Below are 19583 nucleotides of genomic sequence, written 5' to 3' on the forward strand. Positions count from 1 at the left end.
AGATTCTATGCTCTTTATCCTAGGAATAAGCAGTGAATTTCCCCAAGCATCTCAATAATAGCCTATGGACTTCTCTTTTAGGAAATTATCCAAACCTTTTTTAAACCCCACTAAGCAAACTGATTTCACCACATTCTCTGGCAACAAATTCCAGAGTTTAATTGCACGTTGTGTGAATAAATAATTTCTCCGGTTTGTTTTAAATCTACTACTTAGTAGCTTCATCGCATGTCCCCTAGTCCTAGTATTTTTTGGAAAGAGTGAACAAACGGTTAACATCTACCCTTTGCACTCCACTCAGTATTTTATAGACCTCTATCATATCACCTCTGAGCCGTCTGTTCTCCTAGCTGAAGAGCCCTAGTCTAGCTTTAAACTCTCCTCCTAGGGAAGATGACCCACTGTCACACTTTGAGCTGAGGGTTTCGACGTATCCTCAATAATGACACCTAGATTCTTTTCCTGGACTCCTAACACAGAACCTAGCATCACAAAGCTATAGTTGGCGTTCCTCTTTCCTACTTCAAAATTTTCCAAAATTCTACACAGAATTTAAACTATTGTTTTGTTTAGAATTCCCAGGTGGTAATCAGGAGAGAGACTGGACAAATGGGGAGTTGAAGGTGAAGATTGGGAGGAGATTCTGCAGGGGGGTGGGGTCAGAAGAAGAAGAGTATGGGAAGAGTAGAGGAAGATGCTGGACATGGGCATATGTGCCAACATTTTAAAATGACTGGAAATGTGCAACACAATGGGCCTGATATTCAACCAGCAACACTTTTGCTGTCCGCTACCAGTATTTAACCTGGATATTCAATGCCAGATGGTTTCAGGTAAACAACACTGAATATCCAGAGGTTTTTTTTTTTTTTAACAACTAGAGTGTTATGCCAATATTCAGTGATCACTACTTAACTTTTTTAGCAGTTAAAGATAGGACAGTTAAAACTAGTTAGAACTGGTTTAGTATCGATTGTTAAAGGCTCAGTAAGTTTAGAACATCAGGCCCTAAGGAACAAATTCATCTGAAAGTTAGGCATCGTGTAAACGTCCAGCGGGGAAATGCTGAGCGCGATTCTACAATTCAAAGATGTACTATAGAGAATTGCGCTCAGTGTTGCTCAGCGAGTCTAGATGTGTCTAAATAGTTAGACGTCCTTTACAGAATCGCCTTTTAGGCATCACATAGACGTCTTCATAATGTCTAAAACATTATCACGTTTTAGTGTTATGACATCATTAGAATGGTGATTTTATGCTGTTATGCTGGCACCACTATTATATTTTAATCTTTTTTTCTCTCTCTTCTGTTACAACAAGCAGTGGTGGATTTGAACCAACAACAGCAAAGGCTGTAGCTCTAACCATTGCACCACACACTCAGCCATTAAACCACATGTCATTTCTAAAACTAGGTCTTTTGGGCTTTAGTTGGGTGCAAATTTGGTGTATATAGGCTTTTATTTTTGGGCTAAAGAGGACTCCAGGTTCATATTAAGGTCAAAATATGTTTAATAATGCATTACTCAAGCAAAGCACATAAAAAATATACAGTCAAACGTTGGTTTGCGAGTGTTTTGCAAGATGAGCAAAACATTTTCGCAAATCGTGACTCGCAAACTGAGCATTGACTCGATTTGTGAGTCTCCCCTCCCGCGAACACCACTCCCCCTCCCTAACTGGCATCGCCCCCCCTCGCAAATGCTTTCTTCCCTGCGCAGATGCTCAAGGCCCAGTCCAGCAAGCAGCACGATCTTCGGGCACCGGCACCTCCTGTGGTTTGGTGCTGCGTGCCGGTGCCAGATGGGGGTAAGGCTTCAGTTTGGGCGGGTGGGCGTTCGCGAGGGGGGCGATGCCGGTTTGCGGGGCGGTGGCATTTGTGAGTGGGGGGGAGTCGATACCAGTTCGTGGGGGGGGGATGCGGAAGCGCACCAGTGGTCTCGGGGGTGGGGAGATCTTTTGGGGATGTGGTGGGGTGGAGTAGCGCCAGTGGCTGCGGGGGTGGGGGGGGGGAGGTGGAACCAATCAAGTGAGTTTCCCTTACTTCCTATGGGGAAACTCGCTTTGATATATGAGTAATTTGGTTTACGAGAATGCTTCTGGAACAAATTATGCTTGTAAACCAAGGTTCCACTGTATATATATATACAGTTATATATTGCATACTAAACCTCATTTCCAAAAGGTTAAGAAAAAGAGATACATTACTCACAATGACTGTGCTTCAGAGCAAGTGGACATCATTGTGACATCATCAATAGATGGCAGAATGGCACTAAAAAATAGCAATATGTGCTGGGGTATCTAACCATACTTGGGATTTGAACCCATGACCTTTAGAAGATGTAAGCAGGGCCTTTAACAACTAAGCCACAGGTACCTTATTTTAGGCAGAGATTCCTGCCATGTAAGATGATACTTTAGGACAAGGGTGTCAAAGTCTCTCCTCGAGGGCCGCAATCCAGTCAGGTTTTCAGGATTTCCCCAATGAATATACATGCGATCTATTAGCATACAATGAAAGCAGTGCATGCAAATAGATCTCATGTATATTCATTGGGAAAATCCTGAAAATCCGACGGATTGCGGCCCTCAAGGAGGGACTTTGACACCCCTGCCTTAGAAGATCATAACTATCTTAGGGTTAGGGTTACTATATGGCTCCAGAAAAAGGAGGACGGATTGAGACATCTGGGTTTTACTTCCAATGCTTTCAATGGAAATAAAGCCCAGATGTCTCTATCTGTCCTCCTTACTTCCATTGCATTCAATAGAAGTAAAACCCGGCTGTCTTAATCTTTCTTACTTTTTCTGGAGCCCTATGGTAACCCTACTCAGGGTAAAAATAAGTTTCCCTCTGGAGCTGGAAAGAGCAGAGTGCAAATGCAAATGACAAAATCCACAATCCATACTCTCTTTTGAGACCAAAAAGAAGCTGTTAAGGTACTGGGGGGGAGGGGTTATAGGGATTTAAACCCATGACCTGTGAGCCACAGGAGCTTTTGTTCAGGCCTTCCTATTATTTTTTAGTGGCATTCTGCCATCTACAGTAGGTACATATTGATGATGTCACAATGATGTCAAGATTGTGCATCAGACACATCCACTTGCTCTGAAGCACAGTAGTGTATCTCTTTTTCTTTTCTTAACCTTTTGGAAATGAGGTTTAGTATGTGGACATCTAAGTCAATGGGCATCCACATTGTGGTCGCCTAAAGTTAGACGTCCTTTACAGAATTTGCCCCTAAATGTGCAAAGTTATCATGTTTGCTATTCATTGGCCACTGGCCATTTCACAATGAAATGCCAGAAAATGTACTTTAAAATGTACAATATTAAAAGCTTAAGATATAATCAGGACAGGTAATGATTTAGAAGAATATGGGAACAACGGCAGGATCCAATTCGAGATGCTAATTCACACTCTCTGGATGCCCATGTTCATGTCCCAAACCAGCAGCAGTTTTTTCCCCAGCTCACTTCTGATTAATCCTAGGAGCAGCTCAAGGCAGTCTGGTGTCTGAGATCAGGGATGAAATGGTGCCCCCTCCTCCCCCCCACACACATACACAGAAGCCACTTATAAGAGAAAACCCTCTGAAAACTCTTGTCAGGGAGAAGAGTGAGGATGTTTTCTCACTCTGAACATTGGCAGAGATGCCAAGTTACCCAGTTTCATCTGGAGATTTTCAGACAGTCCTGGATTTCTGATCCCTCCATCCTGGCACATTATGGAAGTTACAGTATTGATTTCAATGGGAATGATCAGGCACTACAAATCCCACACTGCCTTAGGATATCAAAACCCAGCCTGTTCCAAAATATGCAGCCTGGAACTGGGTACCTTGGCATCTCTGCATTAGTAAGGCAGTTCCCCCAAGGGAAAAAAAAATGCAAGAATGAAAAAAAGAAAGCCTTGGCAACATTGGTTATAGTCTACAAAAATGTTTTAAAATTATGTAGCTGAAATTCACCTAACAACAAAACAAATACTGCCTCCAGACCCTGCATCATTATAGTATTAAATGCAAACATACTTTATTCTGCATCCTGTGATGAGCAAGACTAGTTATTTCCATCCCTACTGCCCCTCATTACAAAGATAACCTAACAGACCTGCAGGATAGGATTAGATCACTTGGTGAAAGGAAAAACCTGGGCTAGTATCCCAAAGAAGGGATCAGATTTTTGAGAGACCAAATCTTACAGGGAAGATAGCCAGATTAGAAGGGGGAGTGGCAAAGAGCAGGCACCATGCCTCAGGCTTGCTAATCAGTATAAAGCATGGCCCTTTAAGACATAGGGGAAGGAAGAAAAGGAGGAGCCCACAATCTCTCCCCCCCCCCTTTCCTGGGAAGAAGCTGGGAGGAAAAGAAAGTCAGCTGACCTGAGAATAATGCCAGAGTTGCTCAGAGCAGAATGACTGAAGAATAATCTGAACCTCTGTGGGCATGTACAGGACAAAGTAAAAGGTACCTGGTGTTTGTTTTTCTTTGAACACTGTGAGAAACAGCAGTAGATGAATGGCAGTGAAAATAAAGGACCAAGAAGGTGACTGCTGCTGATAAAGCCATGGAAGTCAGTGTTAAGAACCGAATGGAAGAAGAGATTGTTTAGACTTTAAGTTTGTGTTAGTGCCGAGCTAGGGAGAAAGCCTGATGCTTGAGGTAACAAGCTGAATGAATAGGGAGGAGTTATGTTCCTTGAAGAAATTGCTATCTGCTGTGGACTGTTTGAGAAGTTATCAAATGGCTGAAAAAGTGACTAAAAAGGATTCATAAAGATTGCATTGAAATTGAAGGCAGCTTACTGTTTTGTTTGTTTTGAACATGAATAAATTTGCTGCTGTGGAAAAAAAAAGAATGTGGAAATTTGTTTAATACTGGAACATGGTACAGTACTCTGTTCTGAAGGCAAAATCCAATAGGTAAAGTGGAGTGAAAACCCAAGTGGATTGAACTCTGGAAAGACTTTGATTAGCTATTACGAGTGAATATGAACCTCATTGCCATATTCCTCATTAGCCACATGATAATCCACAGAAGCTTTCCTCACATTATGATAGGTGCAGAGCAAAACTAAGGCCCTCTTTTTACTAAGGTGCGCTAATCGATTTAGCACTCACTAATGCGTACATATTAGTCTATGGATGCGTTAGCATTTAGCATGCACTAAATCGATTAGCGCGCGCTAACCAGTTAGCGCACCTTAGTAAAAGAGGGGGGTCAATAATTTTCCCCATAAATTCATCATAGAAAAAAGTCTGATTCTGGTTTTCGTCTCAGTAAGAGCAGATTAAATGTTACCATCCAGAGCAGCACCACCAAGGACCAAGAATGGTAAATATTGCAGCGTGCCCAGAAAATCAATACACCTATTCAGAAAACTGAACAAGACAGATTCTTACAAATCCATGCAGATGTTCGCTGTTGAATTCTATATGTAGGTTGTTCAAAGTTGAGTGTCTAATTTGGGCATGGATCCTAGATATGTGCATACACTAACTAGTTATTAGATGCTAACAATTATTGGAGTTAATTGGATTTGATTGACATTTAACTGGCAGTACTTAAGAGTTACAAACACATCTGCCCTATGCCCTATTCGATAACATGGACTCCTAAATTTCATAGCACGCAACTCAAAAAGAGCATGGAAGGGTAAGGGATATGATGTTATAGAGTTCTTGGATTTGTGTCCCCAACTGCCATCAGCTGGGTTTGAGGATTTACACACAGTTTCATCAGCTGTAAATCCTTATGTCCAAAGTTGGGCACGGGAATCCGCACTAAGATCCAGATGCTTTAAAATCCCTTGATGGAAGGAGTAGTGCAGTGGTTAGAGCAATAGCCTCGGCACCCTGAGGTTGTGGGTTCAAATCCCACACTGCTCCTTGTGACCCTGAGCAAGTCACTCGATCCTCCATTGCCCCAGGTACATTAGCTAGATTGTGAGCCCACTGGGACAGATAGAGAAAATGCTTGAGTACCTGATTGTAAACTCCTTTGATAGGCATATAAATACCTAAAATAAAAATTCTTTGGGTCCCTGTGGTGCCAATAAATTGTCCAATTTGAAAATCACGATAGATAGTCAAATAACTTCACATGCAAATAAGTTTTGTGGAGGTCCGGCACAATCCCATCTGATCAGTTGTAAGAGAAAGCAACTGATATGTGTGCAGAATAGCTACTTTACAGAGACACATGAGCTTCAATCATAGGCATGCCTTTTGGCGTACAATAATAAGAGGGGGGGGGGGGGGAGAACTAACAAACCATGCAAATGTGAAAATGCATGATATATTTGCTTTTTTCTGCACTGCTTTGGCAGGACATATGCAACCAACAGCCCCAGACCACACTGTCTACACACAAGTATATTGTATGGTCCCCAATCCCATAAGAAGTATTTTTTATGAACTTCTACCAGCAATCAGCGGCCCAGACTTGCCGATATACGTGTCTGACACATGCGTTTCAATGCTAACGGCACCTCCTGTCCAGTTGCTAATTTGGGATCATTAAAGACGGCGCTTCATTTTGTGCATCGGTCGGAGTGCTTATTTTAATTCTCATGAGCTTGTTGTAATCCATTTACGTACAATTATTGGAGGCTGCTGAAAACCATGGAAAAGACCGTGATTAGCAATTTTGTGCATCGACAGCTGGCTTAGCATCGACCATTAAAGGCATGGTTTTGAGCATATGGATCTAAGAGCTATTCTATAGAGCAGTGGTTCCCAACCCTGTCCTGGAGGAACACCAGGCCAATTGGGTTTTCAGGCTAGCCCTAATGAATATGCATGAAGCAAATTTGCATGCCTATCACTTCCATCATATGCAAATCTCTCTCATGCATATTCATTAGGGCTAGCCTGATAACCCGATTGGCCTGGTGTTCCTCCAGGACAGGGTTGGGAATCACTGCTATAAAGGTTGCTTAGGACTAAGCAACATTTAGAGAATTGGTGATTAGCATACTTCTATGTTTCTCCAATTCAAGGATGTAACTTCCTTCTTCTTGCATTTTGTAATTCGCTGATGGTCCAGCCTTCTTTCTATGTGAACCGCCTAGAAGTCAGTTTGACTATGGCGGTATAGAAAAATAAAGTTATTATTATTAAGGACACCTAACTTTCTGCACTATGTGGGGACTGGGATTTGTACACTGCCTTGTTGTAGTTTTACAACCACACTCAAAGTGGTATACATACAGATAATTCAAGCATTTTCCCTGTCTGTCCCAGTGGCTCACAATGTAATGATAAGATACTTGGAGCAGTGGAGAATTAAGTGACTTGCCCAGGGTCACAGGAGGTTTGAACCCACAACCCCAGGGTGCTGAGGCTTTAGCTCTAATCGCTAGGCCACACTCTCCTCCAACACTTACATCCTAACATAATACCCGGTCTCTGCGGAAAACAAATCGACTCTTCCCAAATACAGGTTAAAGGGCAAATTCTATAAGAAGCGGCCAAAAGTTAGGTGCCTACTTAGGCACTGTTCAGCGCGATTCAAGAAAAAATTGGGTGCTGTTTAGTGAATAGCGCTGAGCGGCACCTATTTGGACACCTAGTTTGGAGGCGCCCAATAAATAGGCCAGCTCTAGGCACAACCAAAAGTTAGGCGCCCATGCGAGCGCTTAAGCACGCTTAAGAGCAGGGATTCTGTAAGAAGGCGCCTAACAAGTAGCTACGCCCACACCTAACATGCTTATTTGAAGGCCGCCTAAATTTTTAGAGGCGCCTTGTCACAGAATCGCGTTTTCTTGATAGGTGCCTATGTTTCAAGCAGTGCTGGTTACAGAATTTGGGCCTAAGTGACTACAAACAAAGTAGAAATATGGGTTCATAGACAACGGCACGAAAGACAAAGGCGCGCCCGGACAACTGAGCGCAGCGCGGAGGCGCACGCTGCTCTAAATTACTTTTTTTAGAGCTCCGACGGGGGTGTGTGTGGGGGGGGAACCCCACCACTTTACTTAATAGACATCGCGCCGGCGTTATGGGGGGGATTGGGGGGTTGTAACCCTCCACATTTTACTGTAAACTTAACTTTTTCCCTAAAAACAGGGAAAAAGTGAAGTTTTCAGTAAAATGTGGGGGGTTACAACCCCCCACAATGCGGCGCGATGTCTATTAAGTAAAGTGGGGGGGTTCCCCCCCCACGCCCCCCGTCAGAGCCCTAAAAACAGTAATTTAGAGCGGCGCGCGCCTCCGCGCTGCGCTCAATTGTCTGGGCACGCCTTTGTCCCGGCGCACTATTGACCTGACACCAGAAATATGTAGATAAAGTTAATGTGAAACCCCCCAAGAAGCCAGATTCTGTGTTCAGCACAACAGCAGAGAAATAGAAAGAGTTACATTTTCTCCTATACTATGCCAAATATAAAAATAGGAAATGTCATGTCCCCAAATTGACCTACTATATTCCAATCACTAAGTGGAAAATAAAATTATTTTTCTACCTGTGTTGTCTGGTGATTTCATTTTTCTAATCACATCAGTCACTGTCTTTGTTTCTTCTTTCCACTATCCTCTTTGAATGCTGACAGGGCCTCCTGTCCATTTGCCATTATTTTCTCTCCTTTTGTCTTCTTCCATTCTCCCCCTACATTATCTCTGACAGAGCTTTCATCTATTTATTTTTCTGCCTCTCAATCCACTCAAAATCCACTCCACTCTCACGATACATCTTTAAGCTCCCTCTTTTTACTATTTCTAGCTACATATAGGAGGGGCCGCTGAAAAGTTCTCAGCCCATGAAGAGAATGAAATGGCGTCATGAAACTTACAAGTTATTTCGCACTTTTCTTGACACTTTTCGTTTCATATCACTGGTTAGGCGCTGAATATCGGCACCTAACCAAATCAGTTTGGTGGTAAAATAGGACAATAATGTATGCTGTCCTATCTTTAACTGCTAAAAAAAGTTAAGCAGTGAGCATTGAATATCGGCATATCCAGTTAACACTCTAGTGGTTTAAAAAAACTCTGGATATTCAGTGTTGTTTACCTGAAACCGTTCTAACTGGTTCAGTGTCAAAGTAGTTTAGCTTCCAATGCACATAATGGCACGGTGCAGACTTTTCCATGTTTCGTAGCATCCTCTGATAATACTAAGTAAATGTAATACAATAAGGTCATTAATATTAAAATGGACACTCCGGGAGATGCCCAAACATTGCCTGGTGATGCATGAAATGAAGCGCTGACCTTTAACACTCCAAAAATCACCAGCAGGTCTGGAGGTGCGGGAGTGTTGAACCACATATGTTAAAAGCATGTCTCAGGAGTGTGTGTTAAAGGTGTTTCTCATGCATGTGCATCAAAAGTGTACACTGGCAGGTCTAGGCTGCTGATTGCATGAGAGATGAAACATATAAATATGATGGCAAATAAAGGCAAAATGGTCATCCAAAGCATCCACTATCTCCTCCGTTCCATAAGAGATCCCAAGTGCCTGTTCCACACTTTCTTGAATTCAGACAGACTTTGTCTCCAGCACCTCTACTGGGAGCCTCTTTCAAGCATCTTCTACCCTTTCCATGAAAAAAGTATTTTTTTTAGATTACTCCTGAGCCTATCACCTGTTAACTTCATCCTATGCCCTCTCATTCCGGAGCTTCCTTTCAAATGAAAGAGACTCACCTCATGCACATTTATGCCATGTATGTATTTAAACTTCTCTATCATATCTCCCCTCTCCTGCCTTTCCTCCAAAGCATACTGTACATATTGAAATCTTTAAGTCTGTCCCCATGCGCCTTATGATGAACACCACACACCATTTTAGTAGCCTTCCTCTGGACCGACTCCATCCTGTTTATATCTTTTTGAAGGGGTGGTACACAATATTCTAAATAAGGTCTCACCAGGGTCTTATACAGGGGCATATCTCTCCCTATGCACCCTAGCATCCTTCTAGCTTTCTCTGTCACACTTTCGACCTGTTTGGCCACCTTAAGATCATCATACTTGTTGGGGGTGCCATATACTCGTGTATTAAAATCGTGTCTCATGCACGTGTCTTAAAAGTGCATATCATGTGTGTTCATTAAAAGCATATGCCAGCAGGTTTGGGAAGCAGCGTGCAAAAATTTTTTTGCATGATTTGCTGGTAGTTCTCTGCCCCTCCCCTCCGCCTATGGCATCGATGGACACTTACGACGTGCGCCGATGATGCACCACAATAAAGCGCGCCCAAGACTGCATGCAAATGAACTTCGCGAAGGTCCATGGAGGTCCGCAGAAATTCCATCAGATCAGTCATCGGAGAAAGCAACCGACACATGCGCAGAATAGTCCACGGAAAGAGGCACATTTATCCCTCTTTCCGTGGACTATTCTGCGCATGTGTCGGTTGCTTTCTCCGATGACTGATCTGATGGAATTTCTGCGGACCTCCACGAAGTTCATTTGCATGCAAAGTATTGCCCGTCTTTTTTTTTAATCAGAAAATGTAATTGCACTACAATGACCTACAGGATTTTAAAGGTAAGTTTAGAACATCAGGTTGCCCAGAGGATCAAGCAAACTTGAAAGTGTGCCCAATAATAATAAAAAAAAGGCTGAGAATTACTAACTTAGCTATTGGTTGAAAGTGAACCGCTACATGATTAAACAGCTTTTTAAGCAATCGTTCAGACTTGTAACAGCAAAAGGAAGAACGATTGCTTAAAATAATGAAAAAAAAAATCTAAAGGATCTACTTTATCTGCAGTGATACCTCCAAAAATAGGTACAGGTGCTCTCCACCTGGCCCAATTCCTAGCCTCCGAATTCCCTCCATTCTTTTAAAGCTGAGGACTCCCAACGTGGGTTGGATGGGAAATGGGAGGGGTGTCCCTTTGTGTTTTCTTGACCGAGTTTAGGCAGCGATGTGTGCAGGCTCCCTCCAGCTCCGATGCAGCAGCAGCAGGCTCCCGGGGCTCCCCGATGCCTCGCTTCCCCTTCCGCCTCACAGCTTCAGGAGATACTGCACTGAGCTTCCCCCCGCCTGCAGCAGCAGGCAGGAGCCGGACTCGCCACAGCGCCCCTTATCGGCAGCCCGCGTGCGCGCAGCTCGCCAAACCTGGTATCTTCTGCTGCCGCCGCTGATGTCTCTCGCCCCTTTGTGTGAGACGTTCCAAGAGCCGGGCACAACTCTCCTCCTCCTTCCACAGAGCCCGGAGAGACGGTGCTACCCTACCTCGGCTAATCATTCAACCCCCACCCCCCACTTTTCGGAAAACCAGGCAAACAACCCACCAACCCAGTCCCCCAACAACTTAGGGATTTGCAGTATCGTTGAACATTTAGATATGTTAGTCGATTTCACCAAATAGATCTATAACTCAGAGGGAGCTCAGACCTACTACTCCGCACTGCCTGATCTGCTAAGAGAAGAACGATTTGCTATTTCTTCATAAATTCTCCTTAGACTGGTGTCTTTTGGAAGAGGTTTTTTTTGTTTGCTTTGTGTTGTGTTTTTTTTGTTTCAACTCATTTTTATGGTGTGCAACCCACAAACGGATGTGGGGCAGGGAAGGTGTTTCTTACTCTTAAACTCACCTTATTTTCTGTGAGTGTGGTTTTATTTCTGTTGAACATAACGAGAGAGAGAGAGAAAAAAGAGAGAACGGAGTTTGCTGGATGTTTGCACTGAAATGGACGTAAGATTTTATCTCCCACCACAGTCTGCTGCCGCTTCTGATACTCCTTGCCTGGGACCTTCTCCCTGCCTGGACCCGTACTATTGCAACAAGGTGAATTACTATTATTTTTTCCTTTTTTTTTGTACTCCTTATCATTGCTGCGGAGGGATTTTCTGTGTTTGTTGTGTATATGGAGGGACTGGCGAGTTAATGCAGGCGGGCAGTTCTTTGCAGTTTTTCAATCGAATGTTGGACTGGGAGAGCGCGAGCTCTGTGCGTTTCCCTGCAGAGCGGGGCGACCGTGCATAGAAATAGCAGCTTCTCCTGATTCACTCCCCGCCGGTTCCCTAGATCCGGCATTGATCTGATATAGTTGCAGGGTGGGGAAAATGCCCTATATATTTCCTCGGTAGCTTTGGAGGGGGGGGGGATAGGAATGTTTTTGTACTTTCCGGTTGCTGTGGTGTTTTGTTTTGTTTTTAACATAAGGGAGTACAACGTGAAGCTCAATAACTGTGATGGTAATTGCTAGCGATTTCAGAGGCAGGTTTCCTCTCCCTTGCTGAAAGTTAAAAACATCAGCCTGCAAATGACCCATTATGATCCCCCCCTCCCCCACTAAAATCTTGCATGCAGCCATCCCTGGTTAACAGCAGAAGTTTGCTCAGAGCATAGTTTGACTCTGCTCTTGCCCTCGGCATACGAATTAATTGTTCAAATGGCAAATCCCCCCCCCCCCCTCCTCCTTATATCCCAGTTTGTGTGTGGAAACAAGTTTCAGGGCATGCAGGGAGAGGCCGCTGAAATGTTAAAGTTCTTCTTCTGTAATTACGAATTACTGTTATTAGTCCAAGAAGCCCCTGGTGTCACAGTGGGACGCCCGTGTGTGCCTGTGATAACAGAGACCCCTTGAATTGTTTCCTTTTATCCCAGAAGCAGGCACAGTGTTTTCACATTGTTCTCTAGCAGGAGCAAGCTGTTGGTCCGGCTGCAGAGAAACTGCCCTTCCAAACGCACCTCCTTCAGAACCGTCTTTGCAAACGAATTACACGATTCACCAAAAGAATTGGCAAATCTAGAAACGTCAGCATTACTTCTCGGTTAGCGGGTTAACATCTCCCTTAGAGAAGCAAATTGTTTCTCTAACCCAGGAGTGTCAAAGTCCCTCCTGGAGGGCCGCAATCCAGTCGGGTTTTCAGGATTTCCCCAATGAATATGCATGAGATCTATTTGCATGCATTGCTTTCATTGTATGCTAATAGATCTCATGCATATTCATTGGGGAAATCCTGAAAACCCGACTGGATTGCGGCCCTCGAGGAGGGACTTTGACATTCCTGCCCTAACCCCTTGGAAGATATGGGTTTCATGGTTTTGTTTGCAGGCAGGGGGGAATTTTATTTATCAGGGGGGTGCTGAAAAGTTCTAAGCATAACCAACTTCCCAAATTCTGAGGGTTATTTAGGCGCAAAAGCGTTACCTTATTTCGTTAAGTGTCAATCTACAAAAACGAAATGCTATGTTGACATTGTTTCAGATCACTGATTGAACCATATCCATGCCATTCTCTTCTTGGTTGGGCTGTGAACTTTTCAGCGCCCCCTTGTAATGACAAACTGGTCAACTAGTATAGTTTAAGTCACTATATCGGCAGGATGGGTTCTATATTTTATAAGCTGAACATTTATCACTGCCCCAAAACTGTTTCAAAGCATCTTGCCAAATCTGGATAGGAACTTCTAGCTCAATGTCTGTATCGGAGGAAATTTAAGCAGGGGATATGATTGTTAACTGCAAAAAAATGATTTACAGTAAAGACACATCCAGTTACATCTATAGAAATATCATGTGGAGAACATTTCCTTATGCATTTGCAAAGTGCAGTACAGGTTTTCCATCTGATTTGGATTTTTCCAAGTGTGCATACTGCCCCAAAAGTTTTGCTGTGAGAGCTGTACATGTGGTTTCACAAATCCATTATGCTTTCAAATCATTAGAAGCTTATTGCCTTCAAAGAACAAATAAAGTTTGTTGAATATAAATTTGATACAGGTGATGATAGAAGAGAGATCACAAGTGCTATTCTTTATAATATAGTGTGTAGTCATAACAAAACATTTTAGAAATGAAGACCTTAGGTCAGGGGTGTCAAAGTCCCTTCTTGAGGGCCGCAATCCAGTCAGGTTTTCAGGATTTCCCCAATGAATATGCATGAGATCTATTAGCATACAATGAAAGCAGTGCATGCAAATAGATCTCATGAATATTCATTGGGGAAATCCTGAAAACCTGACTGGATTGTGGCCCTCAAGGAGGGACTTTGACACCCCTGCCTTAGATTCTTGGTTATCAACTTTGCTTTTTTTCCTCTCCCCCTCCCCCCCCAACACACACACACACTAAAATTAATACATCTAAGCAGACTATGGCAGCATGCACAATATTTAGGGACAGATTTATGAAATGCAGTTTTATCACAGACACAAAGTTTAACTCAGTTCCCTCTAGGGAAATAGACTCCAGTTGCACAGTGATAAGAAGTGCTAGAGTGAAATCGCCTTTGCTCCGATTAGCTGGCACTGTAAAAACATCATTTCATGATGTCAAAGTGAAAGAAAGTGGATGCTGGAGAAATAATGGCCTGGGCAACACTTTAGTGTGTGCATTTTTAAGGCAAAGAAAATCAGTGATATTAGCCTTTTAAAAGTGATCTACGTGCAATGCTACTCATGGCTCTTGAGCAAGTGGGCCAGATTGCATTTAAAAGTCAAATGTTTTAAATTACTTTGATAAAATGCACTCATTTTTCCAGGTAAGCTATTTAAATATTTTTGGGTGGCTTCAATGCAGATCAAACAAAATCATTTAAAAATGCCTCTTCAAGATCTTTGTGCTAACTGCATGCATTTCCTTGTAATCTGCACACCATATATGAAGGCGCAAACTGTTCTTTTTAAATGTAAATGCATCTGTTCTGCAGGCAAGTAGCAGCTTTCCCGTGTTACATAGATTGGAGTGCAAATAAAATTAAATTGTGGAGTAATCAGATTTTATTATTGTGCTATTCATGGAAGAGACTCAATACCCTGGTCGTGCTGGCTTCATGCCATTTGTCTAATAGTCTATTTTATAGGTTTGGCACTGTTCACTGATGGGCTAAGGGGGTTTGTTAGGCCCATGAAATATAGCACTTTCCATGAATGTTTCATATGGTGCAGCCCCTCCCTCTCTCTCAGGATCAGAATTCCAAAATATATGTTTTGCTCAAAGTGCCTTGTTTGAAAAAAAAAAAAAAAATCGCAGCTTCTCAGGAGGTGTTCAGTGCATGGGTTTTGCAACCATACTTCCCACAACTATGCCTGAAGAAAATGAAATCCAGTTGAATGGATTCAGATTGACAGGAATGATGCTTACTAAAGAGTTAAGGCTCTCTTTTCAGAAAAGGTTTCATTCTGTGTTACTTCTGTAGTAGATATTTTGAAAGTGGGGACACTCTGCCTCAACCAGTAAACCTTTTTTTTTTTTTAAACCTGTTGAATGGTTCCAGAGAGTTTGCATCTCCAAATAATTCTAAACCCTATACAATATTTCTTCTCCACCCAATTGTTTTATCAAGGTTATTTCAGGTCATTATATTTGTTGATTGTGTGGACAGGTTTATGTAAGCTTTGTCCTGGCCAAACTCTTCTGCTCTAGATCTTTCTAGTAAAGAATTTCTTTGGACCAATGATTATTGACTCATACAATATTTTTAATCTTGAAAGTAAAAATATTTCCATTTTCAAATGAGATTTGAATGGATAATTAGAAGAGTTTATTATGTCTTGACTAGCGGTGAACTCAACTTGGAGTTTTCTTTTGAAATAGAGTGAAATGGAGATTTTTAAAATAATAGTAGATCCATTTTCCACAGATAACAGCATTGACTTGAAAGCACAGGATTAAAATCTTTTTAAGCTTTCATCTCCTCCCAATGAAGGAAGAAGTTCTCTGGATCTTTTGTGTTACCCTGTCCCCCAGCTCGCTCATTACAAAATATGAAACTCACCACACATGTGTTTTCTACTTTCTTTTATTTTATAGAAATCTTTATTGATTTTCAAGTAGTAACAGTGCAAAACATATGAATCTGAACATATAACAAATCAAGAAAAGCACTTTGAACTTACAAATAATTGAAAGTAATATTTCCCCCACCCCTTTACTTAATTAATAATATAAATGCAATTATTCTTCCAATAACCCATTCTTATTTAAAATAATACCACATTCCCACCCCCCAGCTGGGGAAAGTATTTTTTAAACAAAGCAATCCAGTTAAAAATAACACAAACAATATTGATTCTGACAACTGTGTGAGGCATTTCTTGCTCAGACAGAAAGGATGGTATGTTCCTGTATATAGGTCATCTTTACCATCTGCCCAGAAGAGATGGTCAACTAGACAGACAGATTTAGACATGGAGTAATACAGTTCATTACTTGAAAGGCAATCGAGAGCTATGAACTATTAAGATAGCAGCCCGTCAATTAGTTCATGTCTCTTTTAAGCAACATGTCTTCATTCATTGAAACAGGATGTTAAAGCCAAAATAGGACTAGATAATCGAAATAGAGTTTGAAGAGTTGTCAAAACAGCACTTAGCAGAAATAATACTTCTTTTTCGTTGTATGAGACAGTTATTTCAGAAGAGTTTTCGTATTACAATTTCCATTTAAACCAAGCACAAACCGATCCTTTTTAACATTGCCAACTCCCCTAAGTTTTATTGTTTATGCTACAAGAACTCATATAGTTATATTTTGACTCTGTAAAAAGGGTAATTTCCCCACTGACAGACATACCGACTCCTCAACAGGGGGAGAACACAATAGCCTTCAAATTTCTCTGTAGGTACTGTAGTTTGACAGAAATGTTTACTGGTTTCCTTGGTGTTTACTAGTTGATTGAGAAATAATAGACTCTATAACTCGGCACTCACTTAATATAACGGTTTCTATTGCAATTGAAAGAATGCGCTTCAGATATTTTCAGAAAAGTAGCTGTATGCCTTTCTAGCAAATGGGTCCTTTCATTATGACATATTACTCCATCTTATTGACAGTTGCACTGGCTGCCTTTTGAGGCTAGAGTATTGTTTAAATTTGGTTGCACTGTATATGTTTTAAAGTGTTGTTTGGAATGGCGCCTATTTACTTGACCTCATGTTTTGAACGACACAAACCCAATAGGATTACTCGAGGGCAATATTTATTTGTTCTCCCGACTTTCAAGTCTTGTCGTTATAAGAGATTCTTCGATAAATTGCTCGGTTTTCAGGCAGGTAAAAAGAACTTATGGTTAAGTGCTATTATCTTTCAGGCTCACTCATACAAGTCTTTTAGGAAATTGCTAAAAATGGATTTATTTGATAAATGTAAACTGATGTTTTAGTATTCTGATTGATCAATTGCACATTGTTTTTATAGTCGTATATTTTAGTGGATCTTAATGTACTTTTAATTGATTGTATAATTTTTAATGTATGTGAACCGCCTAGAACTATGTGGTAGGGTGGTATATAAAAATAAAATAATAATAATTATTATTATTATGCTGCACTGATGGATTAAGTGCACTCGAAATGATGCATAGCCCATCGCATACCTATAAGCTTGCATGGTGCTTAATGCGCACTAATTCATTAGTGCGTGTTAAATCAGTTAGTGCACCTTAATGAAGAAATCATATAGACTGGTATAATAATCAACTCACAAATTGCCTTGCACACATTTAGATCTGTTCAAAAGGAGGTGTAAAGAAGGTGTCTCTCTTCTTTCTTGATGTGATTGTATAATACTCTCAGTGTGTAATGCTGCTTTACTTGCAGAAACGGGCTTATATTTATTTAGTTACAAGAAATTAAGGCCCTCTTTTATCAAGCTGCGTTAGGGTTTTTTTTTTTAATCACAGGCCACTGTTGTAAAACCTCCAATGCTCATAGAATTCCTATGAGTGTCAGAGCTTTAACCATAGTGATCCATGATTAAAAAAAAAAACCCTGATGCAGCTTGATAAAAGGGGGCTTAAATATACTGCTTAGCCATATAAGCTTTTTTCTCATCAGTTTAGAGCAATATGTACATTTGATGAGGTACTGAAAGGTTCTCAGCCCAACCGAGAAGGATATGACATAGAGCCATGAAACTTACAAGTTATTCCAGACATTCACCTCACGTTCAACACACTTGGCACATCGGGGCAAAGTCTATAAGAGGTGCCCTAAAGTTAAGCGCTTAATCAGGCACTGTTCAGCGCGATTCAAGCGCAGTTGGGTGCTGTTTAGTGAATCGCGCTGAGCGGCACCTATTTGGACACCTATTTTGGAGGGGCCCAATAAATAGGCCAGCTCTAGGCACAACTAAAAGTTAGGCGGCCATGCGAGCGCTTAAGCACGCTTAAGAGCAGCGATTCTGTAACAAGGCGCCTAATACGTAGTCGCGCCCACGCCTAACTTGCATAGCACCTATTTTTTTGAAGGCCGTTTAAATTTTTAGAGGCGCCTTGTTACAGAATCACTCTTTCTTGATAGGCGCCTAAGTTTCAATTATTGCTGATTAAAAAGCTTAATTGGGCTTGTTGTTCAATTTGGGCGCCTCCAAAATAGATGCCTAACAGGTGCTGGCTACAGAATTTGGGCCATCGTGTCTGAAGTTTTCTATAATCCTTCCAAAATATACTTCTCCGCTGCTGCGATCACCTCCAAATCACTCAAAAATTGTCACCCTTTCAAACTTTTTTTTGAAGGTTTAGAAACAGAAAATAGTCAGATGGAGCAAGATCTAGTGAGTAGGGTGGATGGTCTATGCACTGAAACCCGAACTGTGTCAAAACATCCATTGTTTTGCCAGCCTTGTGAGCAGGTGTATTGTCTTGCAAAAACAGAACTCCTTTCCGCAGATTCCCCTCTCCTTTTTTCTTTCAATGCCTCCTTTAATCGGCACAGCAAGTTATAGTAGTATTCTGTATCAACTGTGTTTGGCCCCTTGGAAAATAGTCATTATAACACTTTCCTGGTCCCAAAATACTGTGGCCATGACCTTTTCTGCTCACTTTTGGGTCTTGAATTTTCTTGGCCTTGAAGAACCTGAGTGCCACCATTGCATGGACTGTTGTTTGTCTCAGAAACTTAGTTTCAACAATAGTAACTAGTCGTTGCAAAAGGTTGGCACCAGCTCGCTGAAAATGCTGCAAAAATCAACTTGGAAGTGTCCACTCGACATTGTTTCTCATCAGCATTCATGCATTTGGGCATCCACTTGGCTGACAGCTTCTGCATACCCAGATGCTGGTGGATTATACACCCAACACGTCCCATGGATATCTGTAGTGCCAATCTGCCAAAATCAGGTCATGGACATGGTCAACAATTTTAGGAGTTGACACCGTTTGAGGCCTCCCAGACCTTGTGCATCTTCACACATCACTTCTTCACTGTGGAATACGATGGGCATTTGTCACTCAGTGTTTGCATCACACATTCATGGATTTCCTTTGGAGTTTTCTTCTGCTGGAATAGGAACTTCGTGATGGCTTGGAGTTCCACACTGGAAAATTCCACATTTTTTGTTGACAAGGTTCAATCAATGATTTGAAACAGTGTCAAAAGATAGCATTGCGATTCTGTAAATTGGCACTTTGCATAATAAAATAACACTATTTTTAGCTACAGTGGCAAAATAATGCTCAGAATTTATGAAGTTAGTTGGGCTGAGAACTTTTCAGCACCCCCTCATAATTATAACTGGCCGCAGGCTGAGGGGAGGGGAAGGGGCATCATTGAGTTTGGGAGGGGGAGTTGAGGGCTGGGGGCTCAGGGGCTTGGAGGTGTTGGAATTAAAATAAAGACAAAGATATTCAGCCGGTGCCTTATAACTGGCTGAATAATGGCTGGGCCCGCATAAAC

The 19583-nt window shown here is 41.8% G+C and overlaps 1 protein-coding gene across 6 annotated transcripts in view; it reads left to right on the forward strand.

Annotated features, from left to right (window-relative positions):
- Positions 1-4366: 4366 nt before the first annotated feature.
- TOX (thymocyte selection associated high mobility group box) overlaps positions 4367-19583 on the forward strand; it is a 650413-nt gene continuing 635196 nt past the window's right edge. For 3 of the 6 annotated variants that reach the window (XM_033933696.1, XM_033933697.1, XM_033933700.1), the window contains exon 1: positions 10870-11748. In XM_033933696.1, the coding sequence (XP_033789587.1) occupies positions 11650-11748 (99 nt within the window). In that variant the 5' untranslated portion in view covers positions 10870-11649. Of the gene's footprint in view, positions 4473-10869; positions 11749-19583 lie in introns of those variants that run through there. The other 3 variants (XM_033933702.1, XM_033933701.1, XM_033933699.1) reach the window with 3 other exon arrangements.

Source organism: Geotrypetes seraphini, chromosome 2 (assembly GCF_902459505.1).
Source record: "Geotrypetes seraphini chromosome 2, aGeoSer1.1, whole genome shotgun sequence".
NCBI lineage: Eukaryota > Metazoa > Chordata > Amphibia > Gymnophiona > Dermophiidae > Geotrypetes > Geotrypetes seraphini.